This window comes from Cyprinodon variegatus, unplaced genomic scaffold, assembly GCF_000732505.1.
Source record: "Cyprinodon variegatus isolate N-32 unplaced genomic scaffold, C_variegatus-1.0 Scaffold737, whole genome shotgun sequence".
NCBI classification, from domain to species: Eukaryota; Metazoa; Chordata; class Actinopteri; order Cyprinodontiformes; family Cyprinodontidae; genus Cyprinodon; species Cyprinodon variegatus.
The window spans coordinates 262,450-281,569 of record NW_015151190.1 but is presented as its reverse complement, the minus strand read 5'-3'; the positions used below and the strand labels follow the sequence as shown (position 1 = coordinate 281,569).

At 36.8% G+C, this 19,120-nt stretch overlaps 1 protein-coding gene across 8 annotated transcripts in view; it reads left to right on the top strand.

Moving 5' to 3' along the window:
- The window catches only part of fgd4 (FYVE, RhoGEF and PH domain containing 4), a 72,721-nt gene that overhangs the window by 30,902 nt on the left and 22,699 nt on the right, over positions 1-19,120 (top strand). For 5 of the 8 annotated variants that reach the window (XM_015395340.1, XM_015395341.1, XM_015395342.1 and 2 more), the window contains exons 2-4: positions 1,606-1,689; positions 14,983-15,138; positions 16,499-16,682. In XM_015395340.1, coding sequence (XP_015250826.1) covers positions 1,606-1,689; positions 14,983-15,138; positions 16,499-16,682 — 424 coding nt within the window. Of the gene's footprint in view, positions 1-1,605; positions 1,690-7,080; positions 7,214-14,982; positions 15,139-16,498; positions 16,683-17,184; positions 17,307-19,120 lie in introns of those variants that run through there. The other 3 variants (XM_015395346.1, XM_015395347.1, XM_015395348.1) reach the window with 3 other exon arrangements.

Sequence of the window (19,120 nt, the reverse complement as noted above, 5' to 3'; positions counted from 1 at the left end):
TAAACTGCTTACATATTCTATAATTTCCAAAAGGATTTTTCTGTTTGGGTTTAAAAAGTGTTTGATAAAAGAATAAGATTTTTGTGTCAGCACGTGTGTCTGTATGCAGAAACAGCAGGCAGGCATGTCATGGGGACTCCAGATGGTACGTGGAGAAAACCCTCCTTTAATCCTAGAGCCAGAATATTACTGCCCCCACCCCCGCCTCATGCATCTACCCACTCAATCATTACTGAATCTGCACAGTCAGTCCTCCCACCCCCCAACAGGGCCCACTTTCCTTTTATATTCATTATTGACACACTGTTATCTTATCCAAGCTTAGACGTAGTGCATCATTACACCCAGACTGATCAGGTATGAATACCAATTCATGACACACTCTTCTTGTTTGAAATGCAAAAAAGAAACAAAAAAAGACATCTGTAAAACCATGGATTAAAATGCTTCCAAGTGAGTATAATGCATTACTTTATGCAGGTCTATTGTATATAAGATCGCAATAGAAGAGGTTCAAGGGAAATTAATACTTTTATGAGGAGTTTCAAATGTGTAAAAAATAAAAAAATAGAATTTACTGGAGCTTTGCCTCAGGTAGTGACAGAAATGTAAACTTGCCAATGCATTTGAGCAATTTTACGTTTTGAATATGATAATTTATGAGTTAAGTTGGTTTTTTGTTGTGTTTTTTTATGTGTTTTTAAATGATTGATAATAAAAAGAATGCCTTCCTCTTAGAACCAGAGAACTGGGACCCAAAGTCCTCCGTTGATTTTTCTTCCGGCTCCATTCATTTGACTATTTGTTTTTTATGTTTTTTTTTTTTGTTTTAATGAAATATAGCTTAAGTTAATCAAGATTTACCATTTGTATCCTCTCTGCAACAGAGTGGTGTTGGTTTGATGTGTGAAAACTCACCACTGTTTTTTGCCCTCTTGTTTATACCAAAAACCTCTGACACCCTCAGCCCACCCTGTAATAGAATGGTAAATACAATGGATCATCGGGATTGAATCAGTGCTCCTGTAAGAGGTTTATTCTGTATTATTTTATCTTTGTGTGATATTGTCATGTTTGACACAGATCTGGTCTTACCCTTGATCCTTCTAATCGATTAGTTGTGTATGTATTATCTGTTGTGAGTTCTGTGGGATCTGTACGAGCTGATCATAGTTTTACAACCGCTGCTGTTATTCTCTTTTATCTAACATGTGCATATTAACTGGCTGTGTTAAAGCAGAGCTGGGGCTCCCCACAGATGATGCCCCACTTATCACAGCCAGACTAATTGGAGGTTCTGTGTCCAAGGGGAGATGTTGCTCCTTTTCATTTAGTATTCAAAGCAACGTCTGCTCCAGGTTTCGAAAAATGCAGCTCAAGGAACCAGACTCCAAAAGTTTGGCAGCTCTTGCATCCAATGAGGTTTTCTTTGGTTTAGTGTTTGACAGTTTCATATTATGCTGTTCATACACCCTCACTCGTCACGCTTTCCAACCTCTGAGTGATGGTGATCCTAAATAAAACATGTGGCTCTCTGAAACTGGTTCTCTCCTCGTGTGCAAGCTGACTATTTTTCTGTTTTGTTTCCTTGCTTTGTTTTTGCAGAGAGGAAAGCGAAAACTTCCTGCTGCCAGACCAGAACCACTGAAGATGAGAGCTGCATAGCGGTGAAAATCGAACAATCCAGAGGTGCGCAGCATAACTCGCGTTTACCTTACCTGCTAGCTTCATTTTGTGTTTGATTTTGTTTTTCTTTTATGGAGCAAACAGAAGGTGCACTTTTCTTGTGTCACCCTGCTGATTTTTTTTTTCTTGGAGATACATTTCCCCAAAGCTTATTTGTTAATCTAACACTTTTGTGAGAGTTTCCAGTGTTAGAAAACTGGAAACTGCTGGGAGTGTCTTCTTCCCCCACCTGATCGTCATGGTGATCATCCTAGCATTTTAATCCTCTGCTGGTCCCAAATCATTTAAGAATTGAAATTGATTGCGGTTGTTTTTAGTTGTTTTTACAGTCTTAGGACCATTTAACCTTAGAATCTTATTGATTAAAGGCTGTATCCTGTTTTACATATGACTGAAAGTGATTGTGTATAATCTAGAACCAGCAACAACGACAAAAAACAATCCTCCAACCAACAAAACAGAGAAAATATATCAAATTTCAGAAAAAAAAATTTACTTTAGTCAATATGTGCCTTTACACTTCAGCCATTCAGATGTCCTTTTTATGTGTGAATATCATTACAATGGTGATGATTCTGATGATGATTTCCTAGAGTTTCTGCTGGTTCTGCTGTGTGGGAGGGGCAGCTCTATCAGAAAACTCATTTAGATGCAAAGCCTAATTGCATAACCAAAGAGGAGGGCTTTGGCTTGCCTCACATTCAGATTTATGCTCATGCATGAGTTTCAACACTTTCAGGATTTTCCTGATTTAATGTCAATTAAGAGAAATCAAGTGGATGAAATTCTAAAGGAGGAATCGCCTGCATTTTGCCTCTGAGTGCAAAAACAAAATTTTTCCAACATAGGTGTGTTTTTGGTGGGGACGTGGTAGTGATCTAACTCATGGTCTGTTTATTTCTTATGAATCATTTTCTTGCTTTCTTTTGACCATTTTTTTTACATTATTTTGTCTCTTTCTTTTTTCTGTACTGAAAAGCTAGTTATTGCTTTTATTTTCATGCAAGTTCTTTTGTCTTTTTCTGTTCTCCTGCCTTTTCTTTTAGTCTCCATCCTTTGCCCTGGGTTTACCTGCAGCTTGTCTTTGTGGCAATTGACCATCCACTGTTTCAAGTTATCATGTTCATCTTGACTCAGGGCAGAGCTTGATATAATTTCTGATGAATTACGGTAATCATAAAGACAACGATTTAAAATTAAGAACATCTGGCCTCAAATGGCGTTCCGTGACATATTTATCACCCAAGAAAAATGAAAACTATCTTATATCTATTTCTTGGCTACATCTAATAAGCCAGACTCTGTACCTCTTCAGTTCGAGGTTTTCATCAGGAGGGAGCAGCATTTATGCTGCAGCTTCACTGCTTTAAACTAAACCATATGTACTCATTTCACAGCAGCATAAAGCTGCTTATCTTTTTACCTCTAAGAACATCTCAGTATTTTAGTTGGTCTTTGCAACAACCTGAATTTGTTCAATGAAACGCTGTTTTGTTGTGGCTAGCTGTATTCCAGGTGTCAGTTAACACATTAGGGGTAATGTCTCAATAACTGAGCCAACTTCTTGGAAATGCTGCAGCAGAAGGGAGGCATGCATGTTGCACAATGCCTGCTAATTCCTAATTATTAATACTGATCAAACTTTAAAGAGGTCCTGAATTGCAGGGAGCCAGCTGTGCATCAGGTCGCCATGACAGCCAGTTTTTAACATTGAGTACAGCAGCTCTGATTGGACAAGAGATGACTAATGCACTTGTTTTCTCTGCATTTCTTTTTCACCTTGGCCATCACAGGAAGTGTAAAAAACAAAAATAATCTCCCAGATACACAGCAGACAGTAAAGATGCTGCAGCTGGTTGTTCCTCTAACTCTGGGCATGCTTTAGCTTTCTACTGGTTTTCCAAACTGACAGACTGAGCTGCAGAGCTCAACCACTCAATATTAACACACAGACTGAACCGAAGCATGCAGATTCCACAGTTCTGATGATTTTCTGGCTATTTACAAATTACAATAAGAAACTGCACAAGTGAATAAGAGACAGATACGAATTTCACAACAACAACAAAAAAAATTTCAGTTTCTAGAATTTTTTCTTTCAAATTTAGATTGGATGAATTCCCTCAAAAAAAGATAGTAATATAATTTACTCAGATAAAATTATATTTAAAACAATTTAGTCCCTATTACAGTTCAGTACAGTATAAATCAGTTGAAAACATATTACCAGTGAGTAAAACATTATCTAACAGGTTCCAGTTGGCAATTTTCTTTTCTCCGTGGACAAGCATGAGTAGACAGATGGTTCATTGAGTCACTGACTTATTGAATGACCTGAACTATTTTAGCCAAGTATGACCTGATGTTGCATGTTTATTCTTAAGTTATTGATAAGAAAGGGGATTTGTCATGATAACCACCAACTCTGATTATTTTTGCAAACACAAAAAACTTCCAGAATAGCTTTGTTTTTTATTTCAGCTGCTTTAACCATTTTTTTGTCTTAGGTTGGTGTTTTACTGCACTGAACTAGCTTATTTAACGTTCTGACCATAGGTAGTCTAAAGATTTATTTACAGTATTCTCATCACTTTTATTAATATTCCAACATCAGTTCAGTGCATTTAATGTAAATACAAAGCTTAAATGCAGTAGTTATTCCCAGTATCACGTTTCTGCTTTCTGTAAGTATTTAATCATGAAATGAGCAGCTCACACAAAAATGTTTTAAACAATATTGCTTTTATGGTAAATATGTGTTTATACAATGTTTTTAAAAATAATATGACAAGGTTCATATAGAGTCAAAAATAACTAATCAGAAAAACATCCTAGGGGAAGGAACTTTTTAAGATAGTTGGTGTTTGGAAATAGTGCTCTGTAACCCTGACCTGAAGATAGTTTGTGTTTAAGTTGTGTGGCACAGTTATGTTCGATGGTTAGAGGAATAATGCAGGATTTGTTTTATCTTGGAACTTGGAAGTGGAAGTCAGAGGTGACAACGTTCCAGTTTCCCGCTTGTGGAGGCTTGTATTTTCTATTTTTCTGATGTCACAACGGCCACTGTTACAGCCATAACAATGACTAAAGCATGGTTCTAAATAGGTTTCTGAATTCAAATTGAACATGCTATAAAACCATGTCATTCAGACGCGCCACCTTGGTGAGTCAGGAATTGAAAGCTCGATAGCATTGAAAGCATAGTGAGCATTCATGGTTTTATTTTAGATAATATTTCTATTTAGTCATGTTAAATTCACCTTTGCTTTCTTTTTACCTGACAATTACCCCAACCCATCAATGTCTCGTGTAACTTTCCCACTTTTTGGTCCTTTTTTTAGGTTTAGTTTCCCTTTTAAAAAAGCAAGTATTTGTTTTTAACTTGAGGGAACCTGTTTCTATTGGCTCCCTTAATATTATGTAAATCTTTCCTCTGCTACTGGGACACAGGTGATATAAGGATTTAATGTGTTTAGACCTAAAGGATAGATTATGTTGCTAATCAGAGCAATTAAAATAATAATTTGTTTTGCTCACCATTAAAAACAAGTTAAAACCAGTCAATGACAACAAAGCTGCAGTAATGTGAAGAAGTTGACCTTTTTTACCTCTGTGTAGTTGTTGCGTTATTTAAATGTTCACATTACGAAGCATTTGTACTGATTAATGCAAAATCATTGTCTTTAATTTTAAAGAGCATCTATTTGTTCTAACCATATGCTGTAACAATCACCTCATTGTGAACTGAGCATAGTGTTGTGTCATGGTTAAAAGTGATTCAGATGGGAAATTAATGATTGGAATCCACACCAGTCTGACTGGTTCCCTGAAAAAGCAAAGTGTAGTGCTTTTCATTCCTTCCAGTTGCAGTACAACACACCTCACTAAGCAACCAGGTGTTGATCAATGTACAAACTGTTCACATTAGAACGCTTTTGCGCATGCATAAGTCAACACCTTAACATTTATTCGGTTGATTTTCACAAGTGGCCTTCCAGTCCTTTCACATCTGTTGACATATGTGCTTCCTGTGTCACTTTTGCTTCTTTTTTTTAACCATGAGACAGCTCAGAGTTGATGCACAGAGAGGGTAATATTTAGAAGAGCCTCAAATATATAACTAGACTGAAAGAGACACCAGAGAGCACCTCCTCAGGCTCAAAGAAATAAAGAAAAAGGATTAGAGCTGGCTTCGGTCAAAGGTACGTGATACATTTATAACCAGCTAGATTTTTTTTGGCTGTAATGTACGTTTCTGACAAAATAATGGTGCATCTGGATTTATAGACATATAGCTGAGTAGAGGTTGAACTAACAAATTCTGCACAATGGGAGAATAAAGGTAGAATGAAGCAGAATGATGAAAAATGATCCCCATGTCCTCCAATAGTCTAAGCTTATAGTAGCATAACTATAGAGATAGCTCAGGATTACCTCAGCTACTTTAAATATAAGCTTTATCAAAAAGGACCTTTTTAAGTCAACATTTAAAAGTAGACAGGGTGTCTGTCTGTCTCCAATTTAACTTTTTAGAAATTCTAGGAACCACTAGTAAACCTGCAGATTGAGAGTGAAGTGCTCTGTTAGGAACTTAAGTAACAATCATCTCTGATATAAGATGGAGCTTGGCCATTTAAGGCTGAATATGTGAGAAGGAGGATTTTAAATTCTACTCTAGATTTAATGGGAAGCCAATGACTCTGGTCCAGACGATAACTTCTGATTCACCTGCATTTAGAGGAGAACGTTAAGAGTCATGCAGGTTTTTATGTTTCAAGACATGCCTGTTGTCTAAGTAATGGGTTAGCTTCATCTGGATTTATTGACAGATATAGCTGAATATCATCGGCTTAACAGTGGAAATTAATCCCATGCTGCCTAATAATTAAATAACTTGGGAACATTTATATAGTTAAGAGAATTGGGCCTAGCAATGATCCCTGTGGTACTCCAACAGTCTAAACACAATCCAGGTTCTACTGTTACCTCAAATGCTTTGTCACCTTCCGAAGACAAATGGATTTAACTTCAGTTGGTTTTACTGTCATGTTTGTCTGCCATTGATCTGACTGACTGCATTCAGGAAGGGATTTCTGCTCTTGTTTTAAAATCTTTTTACCACATTTTCTTTCCATCATTTAGGATTGAACCAAAACTGAGTTGAAACTAATCCAAGTGCAACTTTTTATTTTCTTTTTGTGCATTTTTCTACATACACTATGATCAGTCACATGATACTGTTGTTCTCTAATCAGCAGTTTTATATTTTGTGTTATACACTCATTATCTGGTTAAAATTGTGCTTTTCTTCTCTTGTTTATGCTTCCCTTGGTGTTGAGGGTGGGTGTGTTGGTTAGGCTGAGAAAGGGAGGAGTTTTTATTCTCTCTGAACCTCCTCTGCTGGGTTGAGTCAGAGCAGCACACCCTGGGAAGATTGCATGGAGCCTAAACTTAGTTCCCTTCTGGGAGCGCACAGTAGAGTCCCTCGGTATAAGCAGCTTCACATCCGTTTGTCCTCAAACACGCGGTGAGTGAATTTACTGGGATTTTCTTCATTACAGGGTATGATTCTTACTTTGTTTGCCTGTTGAGGTCAGCTGATCTACAACGGACTACCTGCTTATTAGCTGGAAGTAGTAATCTCTGATGTCTACCTGCCAAGCTGCTTTTTTATCTGCTGATTTATGAGCCACTGACGCTATCTTTATAATAAATAGCCTAAATGCAAATGTGTACTGAAAGCATGTTGTGCTTTATAAGTTGCACATTTTTAAAAATAAAGCATTACAGAGGTGTTAATGCTAGAGCTAAAACTTAGATTCACATTATGATTAATATTGCTATGTTTGTGCAAAACCGTTCAGACTACCACAGTGTTTGTTAAGAAAAGGAAAAATATGTAACAGAGGTTCATCTGAAGCCACATAGGAAACCCTCAGGTTCAGGCTCTCTCACTTGTCAGTTTGTTGCTGGACAGATAGCAGGGCGGGGACCCACCACACCACACAGACAGGTGTGTCTTTTGTTTTTCAGAAGGTTCTCTCTCACGTAACTTTCAACACATATCTTGCCAGAAGGAAATGGCGGGTGTGGATCAGAGGCGAGGCAATAACATTAAGTTTGGGGACAGGTAAAGGACAAACAGGCATGCCAGGTGACTGGGAGGAAGCAGGAATCTGAAAAATGTTCTGGCTGAGAGAGAAACCAGCAGCATAACAACCTGTTCTACTACAAAGTTCAAGGAAAACATCAGTTTTCTGACTTTGATGAATTCAACTCTTATCTCTGCTACTTCAGCTCTTAGTCAAATTATTATCTTTCTTTACCTTACTTGTGGACATTTTATAGTTTTGATCTTAAGATCATTACAGTAAGCTGACAAAGCCTGGAAGGAGGTGGCCAGCTAACTTATTGAATATGATTGTAGAGTTGGAATGGTCCAGTCAAAGTATTACCTTGTATCTAATTAAATATCTGCTGAACATATTGTTATTGCACAAGGAGGCTAAATACAGATCTACTCCATACTTTTCATATTTTGTTTTCTTTCCCCCTATCTGTTGTAACAACCACTTAAAAACAACTTCAAGGTATATTGGGTTACGACGTACCGTTACCTTTTTAATACAGTCTAACAAAATGTCACTTCTTCTGAAAAGATCATTCCAGATCACATGAATTCTAATTAAAAATTTTAATCGGTCCAAATATCCAAATATTTAGCTACTAGCAAATGTTTTTATTAAAATTAAGTGACACAGTTTTTCGAACCTTTACAGGTCTCTTAGCAACTTCCTCAGATACAAGCTTACAAGAAAATGAAAAGAGGAACTGATCTGTTAATGCGAAGCCTTCATTTAAGCTAAAAGGAACAAAACTGTTTCAGGCAGTTTAAGAAAGCATTAAAAATAAAATGTTGGCAGTTAGATCAATGTCTGTTTAGAGGAAATGGTTCATACATTCTTTAAGGTGCAAGCAGAATTGCTTCATACTCCTAAAGCCTTTTAAAAACTGACACCTATAAATGTTTAGCAACACAAGCTTCCTTTGTGACTTAAGTTTCTCACAAATCCTTTCCCAGTGTCAATCCTTTGTGGTTTGCAGGGCAGAACTTTTAAGTGCCTGCAGCTTCACTTGGTTATTTCAGGCACTAGTTGGGAAGTTTCGCTATTTTGGGGGCATTGCTTGTTTTTTTGTTGCAGAAATAGATCTTTTTGGTGGACACATGCATTCCTCCTGTCCCCTCTCCTTGTTTTACGGCCCCTGAGATGTGTGAGAACTGGGTGGTTTTTAGAAAGGAGGCTGGTTACAGAGAGACTGATCACACAGATGTACAGTCTGCATCAATGTCTGTAACCATGGCCTTGTTGTAATAATAGGCATGTGGTGAAAGAGTGTGGCTTGCCATCATAGTAAATGTGAAAAACAAACAACTTTAGTTTGCAAACTGAAGGTTTTTCTCTTCTGCTTTATTGATTTTGATTTTGACATTTCCTAAAACCTTTCACTGACATCTCAGCTCTGCTGCATAGCTATAAAATGCACTGAAATAGATGCAGATGCCTGCAGGCGCAGTGCAGTCTGTGGTGGAGTAGAAGGTTTGCATCTTCAGAAGAGAGGCAGCTGTTAGCTTCCCATCCAGCTACTAGGTGCTTAAAGCAAGGCAAAGGTCAGCCCGGATCTCAGTTTCTCACTTCTTTTTTTGTGTCAGACCACCAAAAAGTTTTTAAAAAGGCTTGCAGATTATTAATGAAATGCACAAGGAAAGCAGGATAAAAAGTGCATGACAAGCTTCTGCTTTGAGCGTTCTTCAAAAACTGATCTGCTTTGTCTCTGTAGTGGAGCTCCGTCCCTCATCACACAGACACAGATGGAGGACCAAAGCTTTTCAGCAGAGTGGTGGTTGGCTGCCTCTAATTTTCTCAATCCAGTGGTCTGTCACTCATGCTTTAGATGTTTTTTATGAGAAGATGCTATAAGTGTGGGACCAGGCGCTGTGGCAGTTTCCACCAAACTCTGTCCAATTATGGGAAAACAGTTTTAACAGCTTCAGTTTTCACTCTCAACACCTCTAATTTATATTTCTTTTTCAAAATCTTCAGTGGAAATGATGTAGTCCCTCTCACAAAAGAGAGCATAGCTTTCATGCTAAGAGTCGGCAGTATTGAAAAACTTTGTAACTTTTATTGGACAAAAGTTTGGTATGAAACAGTGCAAACAAATGTAAAGACACACCTTTCCTTCATTACATATTAAAATGGATGGAATCCAGCTGCTACCTGGATCACCCTCTCCCTAACTACAAAGGTACAAAGGTTTCGTTCTGTGGTTTGTTACAGTAGGGTATTTTTGTATTGATCGAAATGTTTGTAGGACTTCTACAGGTTTTCAAAGCAGGTATAGAGTCGGCATAGATTTCCACACACTTTCATTTTTATACAACCCAAGTTGTGCATAAAACATTGGTATGCAGCTTTATTATGCATTTATAGATGAAGACCCTGATCTTCATTCATGTTATTTTTATTACCAAATGCATGAAGTATAGTTGCTATAAGCATGACCAAAACAGACGTTTTTTTTCTTTATCTCTGTTTATGTTTGTCTTATCTGCAAGAGACATCAGAATATCTGTTACGTTATTTTGAAGCCAGCTAAGTGGAGCAGGTTTGCAGCGAATGCGGCTCCAGCATCAGTCTGAGACTAAAGAGAGCAGAGTTCTGGGAGTTTTTCAAAGTTAAGACTGCCTCTAATAATCAGATTGCAGACTGAAACTCTCTTAACGACCAATTTAAGCTCTATTTCTAAGACACAACTTGTTGACTGCTTTGCTATATTGGCTTCATGTGGCTGTGAGGCAAACCAACCACCTTATCAAGAGAAATTTGTCTCGGCCGTCTTGGTAATTAATCAGTTATTTCAGGAAGGTGGCCGTGGTAAACGCAGTGTGGGATGGTTTCCAGGCTGACTGCTCCTCGAGCTGTTGTCTTTAATTAACGTCAGACCATATGAAATTAAAACTGTAACTATGTGATTCTGTGGTTGTTTTTCTGTCTTTCTGTTTTAGGATCGGCCAGATAAAGATTATGTTAGGAAAAATAAATATAGGGCTCAAAGAAGCATTTTGGCCCAAACTAACAATTTTTAGCAAACAAACTAAATCCTGGAACTGCACACACTGAGTAGATGTTTGTTTCTCTCCGGCACAAGGTCTTTATGCACTCAGTTTTTAAACAGTCTGTGTTTTTCTAACTGGAAAAAGCACTGCATATCACAAACAGGTTTCTGATCACCATAATAGCTGTATATTAAGTCTGTGTGAATATTACAGTAGCTGACTACTTAATGTTGGACAGTTTTCTGCAACACCATTGGATTTGTTTGTTTGTACAGAAGGTTCAGCTGCTTAACTTGTCTTTAAGCACACAACAAAATCTGCTTCATATTGTATAACATCATAACTTTTTTTTTTTAAATACGGACTACATTTTGTTTCCGCCCCCTCTGCACAGCAGCACCCTTTACAGTAATCGGCATCCTTAATAGCAATGTGTGAAAAGCCTTCAAATTAGTTGCACTTTTATTGCAGCTGCATAAATTTGAATTGCATAAAAACATATAGAAATGTGATTGAAAATCAGAAATTTCAGTGCCTCCTGTATTTGTTCCCGAAACTGTTTCTTTTTATTCCTTTTAAATGTGACCACACGTAGGATTGCAACAAGGTCTCAGGTTGAAATTGCTGAAATGGACAGTTAGGCTTTCTACGGTCATTAGTCTAATGTCTGCAGCAGACCGGTATTTAAAAGTTTTACATTGCACCTTTTTTTTTAAATAAAATTTATTCCTAGCATGTTCTTAAGTGTTCTGTTGAATTATAAACACATTCCTTCCCTATTTTTGTAATTTAGACTTTTTATATATTGTAGGACCTTTTTAATAGTCATAAATGACAAAACCTTTAAATTATTATTTTTTCTTCATGGCTAGTTTTAGAACAGAAGGGATTGGTTTTTTTTTATATACACATATCTGTCTTCATTGGATGGAATGTTATCTTCTTTTACCCACGTGGATGGAAATAGATAGGAATATATATGTGTGTTAAAAAAATATAATTACACAAGTTGCAATGAAACTAACCTGCACTCTGATTGGATTATACACTTTATAGCTGACATAGAATCGACCAATCAGCTCAAAGGAAGAAAAGATCCAGTTCAAATTTATACTTGCAGCTTAAAACTCATATGCAAGTAGGATAACGGAGGGTTTTAGACCTAAATGGAAAAAATCTATTTTTTACAAATACAAATCTTTTTTTATATCAACATAAATCATTTTTCTATTAACAGAGATACAAATTCTCAGATATTTTGGTGTATAATGGGGAAACTCTGGTTAACAAGCACAAAAGATATTTTATTGTAATTTGTATCACTACGTGGATTGTATATTAACGGTTCCTCACAACTCTGATCAACGTAAATACTCAATATGTATTTTGAAGGAATTAAAAGGGGTACACAAAAATATGACATCACCGATTTAGTAAAAAAATTAGAAAAGGAAAATTACATTGCTTTTTCCAATGATATACTGAACATTTAGAATATAATATGCTGCAGATAAAACAATTGGATTAATCAAATGAAATGATCATTAACTGGAATATTTAGACTTTACAACCTGTAATTTGCTGAAAAACAAACACCAACTTAGAGCTGAAATTAAGTCAAACCTTTTTCACATTTACACTTTTTGATGTTGACTAGTCCTCATTTGATATCCAGAATGTAATATACATAAGACTGTTCACCTTTGTTTGTGACCTTTTTCACTAGAGTGGTATTTATTTGAATTATGTCACTTAAAATAGAAAAGGCAAAACCTCTTATTTTAGCAGGTTTTGATTAACAATTGTCTACATATAAACTGAAGGCATTTTTGTCTTCGATAAAAAGCAATAAAATATATATTTTCTTCTTTAAAGAGGAATTTAATTGATTCACTTTGCCTTTTCATTTTAATCTGTTTCTGTTGCTCATAAATTAAGTTTAAAGGAAATATCTTCAGACTGTGCCATTATTGGAGCTGATCATCATTATCAGTTACAGCCGTACTTTATAATATGGCTGCATTCACCCAGTCGCTCTCTAAACAGACACGCATTCACTGATATGGAAATCTTAAAGAAACAAGGGAATAAAAAAAAAACATTAATTCTTAATGTTGTTGATTATATTTTATTTCTCCATTTAATTTCACTCAAATTAAAAGCTTGACTTTTCTGGAATTTTAAGTGGAAGGTTTTGCTTCTGTATTAAAGGCTTTTCTTTATTTTAGGGCAAATCACTGCTGTTTACCACAATAAATGCTTCTAACTCCAGTTTCTGTATCTAGCTTAGATGAAGTGGCCCCTTTAAATGGGAACCAATGAACAGACCTAATATTTAGAAGCGCAGCAAAAGTGACTCCTTATAAGGGCATTTTTCCTTAGCAATCAGCTTCATAAAGGATCCTGTAGTGTCTGTGTATGAGTGGGTGCTATGAGGTCAGAGCGAGGTAGACGTAGTCTCCTATATACACTGCCTGTCTGTGTCAGTCGCTCCATTAAATCAGTCTGCCTGCTTCATCTAAACACTCATGTTGTGCTGCCTGGAACCAGCTGCTTGGGGAAAAATCTCACTGGAGGTGCTCATCAGTTGGTTCATTAGTGAGATTATCTGCTTGAATACATTAAACAGACTGAGATCAAGTATTTGTCGGTTCATCTTAATCACATTTATGCTTGTGACTACAATAAATGGGTAGATATTCACAAGTCATCCGCTTAGAGAGTTCTTTTCAAATGCTTTAGGGTTGCTCTGTGAGGTTTCAGGCATATCTGTAATTTTAGATGCAAAATGAGAAGAGTAATTATTGTTTTGGAAACTCCACTTGTTAGACCTTCCTTGTTCTGTAAAGGATCTCTTTGCTTGATGTTGCATGACGAACCAGTGCAACAGCTCCAGATAGAAAGAAAACATACATGCTTATAAGTTAAGAAATCAGAATTTTCTTTTAATCAGGTTTACAAGCCACAACATTAAGGTTACATTTGATTGATTTAAACCTTTGAATTTCCTTCACAAAATGTAAATTAGGTGGTTTTGGTTGCACCTTCGTTTTTCAAATGCGTTATAAATCAGTATAATTCTACTGTATTTTCTTCTGTTTCATGCAAATTACATAACTTGCTTTTGTGGGAACCAGAAGGTTAGGGACAAATAAAAAAAAAACATTTTATGTAAAACAAGCAGCTTGAATGCTGAGGATGAAGCTCTACAGTAACTCTGTTCATTCATATTTAAAAGGTTTTGAGGCAAAATTCTGTAGATAATAAAGTAGGTGAACAATTTAGGTTCTAATTAACAAAACATTCTACAGCTACAATTATTCACCCAATGCTGCAAATTAGCTTTCCTCATTGAATTCAAACAAAAACAAGATTAACAGGGTGGAAAAAAATATTGCTGCAAGTATTTAATCTAATCCAAACTCTTAATTTGGGCTTTGACTATTGCAGTATCAGATTTGATTCAACCCCCTGAATAATCTCCTTTACATGAGCACACTTTGGAAATCAAACAGAAATATGTATGATTGAGTCAAAAGGTCAAGAAAAGAGAAGTAAAGACAGTTCTTATATAATCAGAGCATTCTTTATAATTCACTGGCCAACAATAGACTGAATTTGAAGTTGTGAGGAAATATGATGAAATACATTTCCTGGTCACTAAAGCAAATTCTTTAGCATTTCCTCAGCATCATCTTAGTGCCTGTCGCTGCTATAATGTAAAATACAGAGTCTGCTAGATTACATTGCCATCAGAAACATTGTGACAGCTTCCCTTTATGGTGATAAAGTGTGTTTTGGTGTGACCTAGGGTTGCAACTAACAATTATTTTGCAAATCAATTAATCTGTTGATTATTTTTTCAACTAACCGATTAATAATCTGATAGCCAAAGGTTCCTTACAGAAGCATTTTTTTAATCCTAAATGCCAAATGCTTATGTATTTTTTACAATTTTGATAAAATTACTCCTTTAAATTGGTTGCTCTGACAACTAAAGGCATCATTTAGTCTCTATACTTACTTATTACTAAATTAGTTGATAATTGTTTCAATAATCGATTATTCCCAATTAGTCCGATTTATTGTTTCAGCTCTAGTGTGACCATCTGTGTTTACCTTCAGGTCTGAAAATCTTTTCATGGATGGATGTTCTTTCTTCGTCTTTTGCCCTTAAGCTCTAGGTTTTGGCTCGCCGATCAAAGTCAGCCGCGGTTCGCCCATCCTGCAGGAGTGTCTGAGTCGGGCGATTGCAGGAACAGCTGATAAGAACAGGGGAGGGGTCAATGGAAGAGTACATGGAAGCAGGACTCATCTGCCGCCTAAACCACAAGGTACATGTTGGCCTATTATTATAGATTAAGTCTATTGTTGTGTAAATTAGAAGAAAAGCAGATGTGCTAAATGATTTAGGATTTACAGGTTCGTGTATGACTGTGTTTTGTGCCATTAGTCATTGAATCAGTTAGCTGTGAGACCAGTGAACCTCTTGTTTGAGCTGAGTTAATCATTCTACAAAAATAATGATGACCAACTTCTCTCTTCTCACTGCTGTAAATCAACTACCTGTAAACTGAGGAAATGTGAATTCGTTTCTTTCCAGTTACACATCTCTAGGTTTAAGATAAACAAATAAATGTTAAGATCAGGGAGAGATAAACTCAATGGAATAAATATTGGCCTATTGATGCAATCAACTGGTTTTCCTTAGAGAGAAAACTTTGAATCAGTTTAACTGTATGTGGTTGAATTGTATCTGTAAAGTGCTTTGAGATGACATGTGTTGTGAATTGGCACTATATAAAAAGGCTGAATTGAACTGAACCCCAAACTGACCTCAACCTGATGCCTTGTCGAGGCACACTGTAAGTGTGAGACAGGATGTTGTGTTATATCACCAGTTTTTCTGGTCTTGGAACTTGAAATCCCTCTTTACCCAATCTCTCTTTTTTGTGGTTAAATCACGAATTCTTTACTGAGGCCTGCAGAGTTTTGTTTTTTTAACTCATCCTCAGTTCATCTCTGACCTCCTGGATGAGTCATTGAGGAGCTTTTAGCATACATTTGGTCAGTCAGCCTCTCTTGGGCAGATTCTCCATTTTTCCATGTTTTCCTCAGGTGTGAACAATGGCTCTAGTTGATGCAGTCCCAAAGCCTTGGAAATCAATTTGCAAAGATGTGTGACTTGGTTTTCTTATCTGTTTTTCTTTATATTGTTGTCAGTTAAGTTCTTTTGAAGTCTTTTCTTATGTTTGTGGGTCTGGCAATAATCATGCATGGGTTCTTTAGTGAAATTGAGCTCAGGTGGCCGGTGTTGATTCCTGATTCAGGAAAAGGTAGAAGTTCTTTCTAGTCCTAGAGCCAGGTTAAGTTTTATAGATCTGTTCTTTAATAAATGCAATTATCTTTATAGGTTTACCCATATATCTTTATTTAATATTGACATCTTCTTGATTACAAACACAAAAAAGCAGAAACATTCTATGCCTTTAGGGTGTAATGCTTTTTAATGGTGGGGTAAATGTATTGCCTTTATTGAGAGTTGAAGTTTGGTAGGTTGTCATTTACAGTAGCTTTTGCTGCCCTCTTCAGCTTCAGATTGAAACTGCAGTGTGATTATTTCTAGCAGGTAAAATCATCATCAATGCTTTGATCATTAATCAAGTTTGTTTTCTTTGTCCGATTCAACTTTAGTGCCACAAAAGCCAGCACACCTTCTGAGCCCCGTGTCGCCACGTCTGTCCCCTTTGTGCAACGTCCAGAAATCCCCAACTAGACTCATCATGGAGGAGAGGGGAGGAAAATCAGGGGCTGCAACCCGCGACAAGCTCAAACCATCCAAAGTGTCGGACCTGATCAGCCGCTTTGAGGAGAACAGGTACTAGCTTTCTGCTCTCAATGATGTGTAATTGAAGGTTCATGCTATACTGCAGAGGGGTCTGCAACCTGCAGACCTGTAAGTGGCTCTTAGGACCTTAACGGCTCGTAATAATTTTAAGTAGATCTGATGTTTTTAAAAAGTCCTATAGTGTTTTTTGTAATAAGGCTGAGAACTCTATTTTATTTAGACAGTGTAACATTATTTGTTCTATTTAGCTGGATAGAGGGTCAAATTAGCTTTGTAATTTAAAGGTTGCAGATCTGACAAAAATAGAGCTTATAATAACTAAATGGTTAACTGGCTAACTGTTTTGTAACAAAACACCCTCAAGATCACTGTCAAGTAACTGAAGGTTTTATTACCTAACATTTGAGTTTAAGGAGGTTTATTTAAAGAATACCAAAAGCAGAAGTAGTCAGCTTGAAGTCCTCAGGTCTGTCTAAATGAGGGTAACTCAGACAGAGTCGGAGCAGAAGTGAGTGGAGATTAGTCTGTGTCTGACAAGCCAAGCGTTAGTGAGGGGATGAGAGGAGATTTGTACAGGCGAGGGGAAACACTGCTGCTCATTCAGCCAGGGGACAGCGAGTCTTACTGTTGCCAGATAAAACCCAGGACAGGAAGGTAGGAGCTCTACGTCTATCTATACTCTCTTAAACCAGCTGGGTTTATGCTGTCTTCCAACACTGCATGGCTGAAGTTCATTTCTGGATTTTATGCTTAAAATGTAGACTAAAAAATATTTTTTAAGGCCTAAAATCTGATTATTTCATAGGAATTATGTGTTGTTTGAGATCTTTGTAAGCAAACACTTGTTAAAAAAAACATTAGAATGTTGCAGAAAGGCGACATACTTTGACCAAAGCTTTACTTAAGCTTTTATTGTGGATGAAAAATTATAAGTAAGCCTGATTTTCACAATCTTTACTTAAATTAAAATTGGATAAAAGCTTTTATTGCTTTATTGTGTTTTTCTGGCATAAAAAAGGTCTGGCCTTTTTTTTCCCATGAGCATTCAGTGTTAGGTAGGTTTATGTTGAAACGCTTAACTACCTCTTTTCTGAGAAGGTAGTTAAGGCACACATCCGCTCTGCCTTGTTGTCTGCACTAGATCCCATAAACCAAACCAAACTTTCTCCCAGAAAGGTCATTCACTGTTTAATTTAATTCAGTCCAGTTTATTTATATAAAGCAAATTTACAACACATGTAATCTCAAGGCACTTTCACGAGACAATCCAAACACATCATACAGTCAGATTGATTCAAAGTTTTCTATCTAAGGAAAAGAGCTGATTGCATCAATTCATTGCCTCTTCAGCAATCCCTCACACCAAGCATGCTTGTAGCGACAGTGGAGAGGAAAAACTCCCTTTTAACTGTAAGAAACCTCCAGCAGAACCAGACTCGGTGTGAGCGGCCATCTGCAGAAGCCGACTGGGGTTCAAGGAGAAAGAATCTGACATACAGAAAGAAGCAGGGAAACAAAAAGCAACTGTTAACCAGCTCCTCAGGCGGCCCCTTCTAGGAAACACACAGCCAGGCAGACAAGCTCCGAGCCAGCTCCCATGTTAGAGGATGAAATGGAGCAAATATAGTTAGTCACAGTCAAAGAAACAGGAGAATTACCATTTAGCAGAGTAGAGTTAGATCAAGGTTTCAGGACTGCTAAGAAATGTTCATCCAAATGTCCATATTTTGAGTGTTTGCCACAAAATTGCTTGGTTGAGCATATCCCAGTCACAAAAAGCTCAGAATAATTCCTTTTTTAGACAAATATATATATGTCAATCAGTACTGCTAAGCTGTTTAAAACTAAAGTGGGGAAGCAGCAGCAAACTGACATCAGGATCAACTAGAGTTGATAGCCTGACTATTTATCCAGGTTTTATGTTCTTATTAAACACTGTGTTTTCTGTAAAGGGCAGTATGATATTATTAAACTGTATATTGTGTGCTATAAGCACTTCCTGACTGCTGTGATTTAACTATGTTCTTACCTCATTACCTATATTTATAATATGAGCCCTTTTTAGGATATTCCAAGTTTGTTACAGACACCATAAAGAGAGTCTTTCTTGTTAAAAGGTGTTTGAAATAAGTTTGTTCTCTCTGTTTTTGAGAGCATCTTCCCACACTGTGAGTTCCCACAATGTTGTTTTTAAGTTGAGCTATAAATAAAGTTGGACTGGATTCTTTTGGACTGTTTCCCAAAACACTAGTCCATTTGAGGCAAAGATAACAAAGACCATAAATAAGTCATCGTCCTGGCCACTCCCGAAGTTCACCTGTACAGCAATTTTAATGCTTTTTTTTTTTAACCAGAAATGAACTCCGATGTCAGACTGATATCACAGACAACCAACGTTTGGTATTCATTAGCTGTTCATATTGACCTCACCACCAACTAGGGTTGTCAAAAGTATCGATACTCAAAAA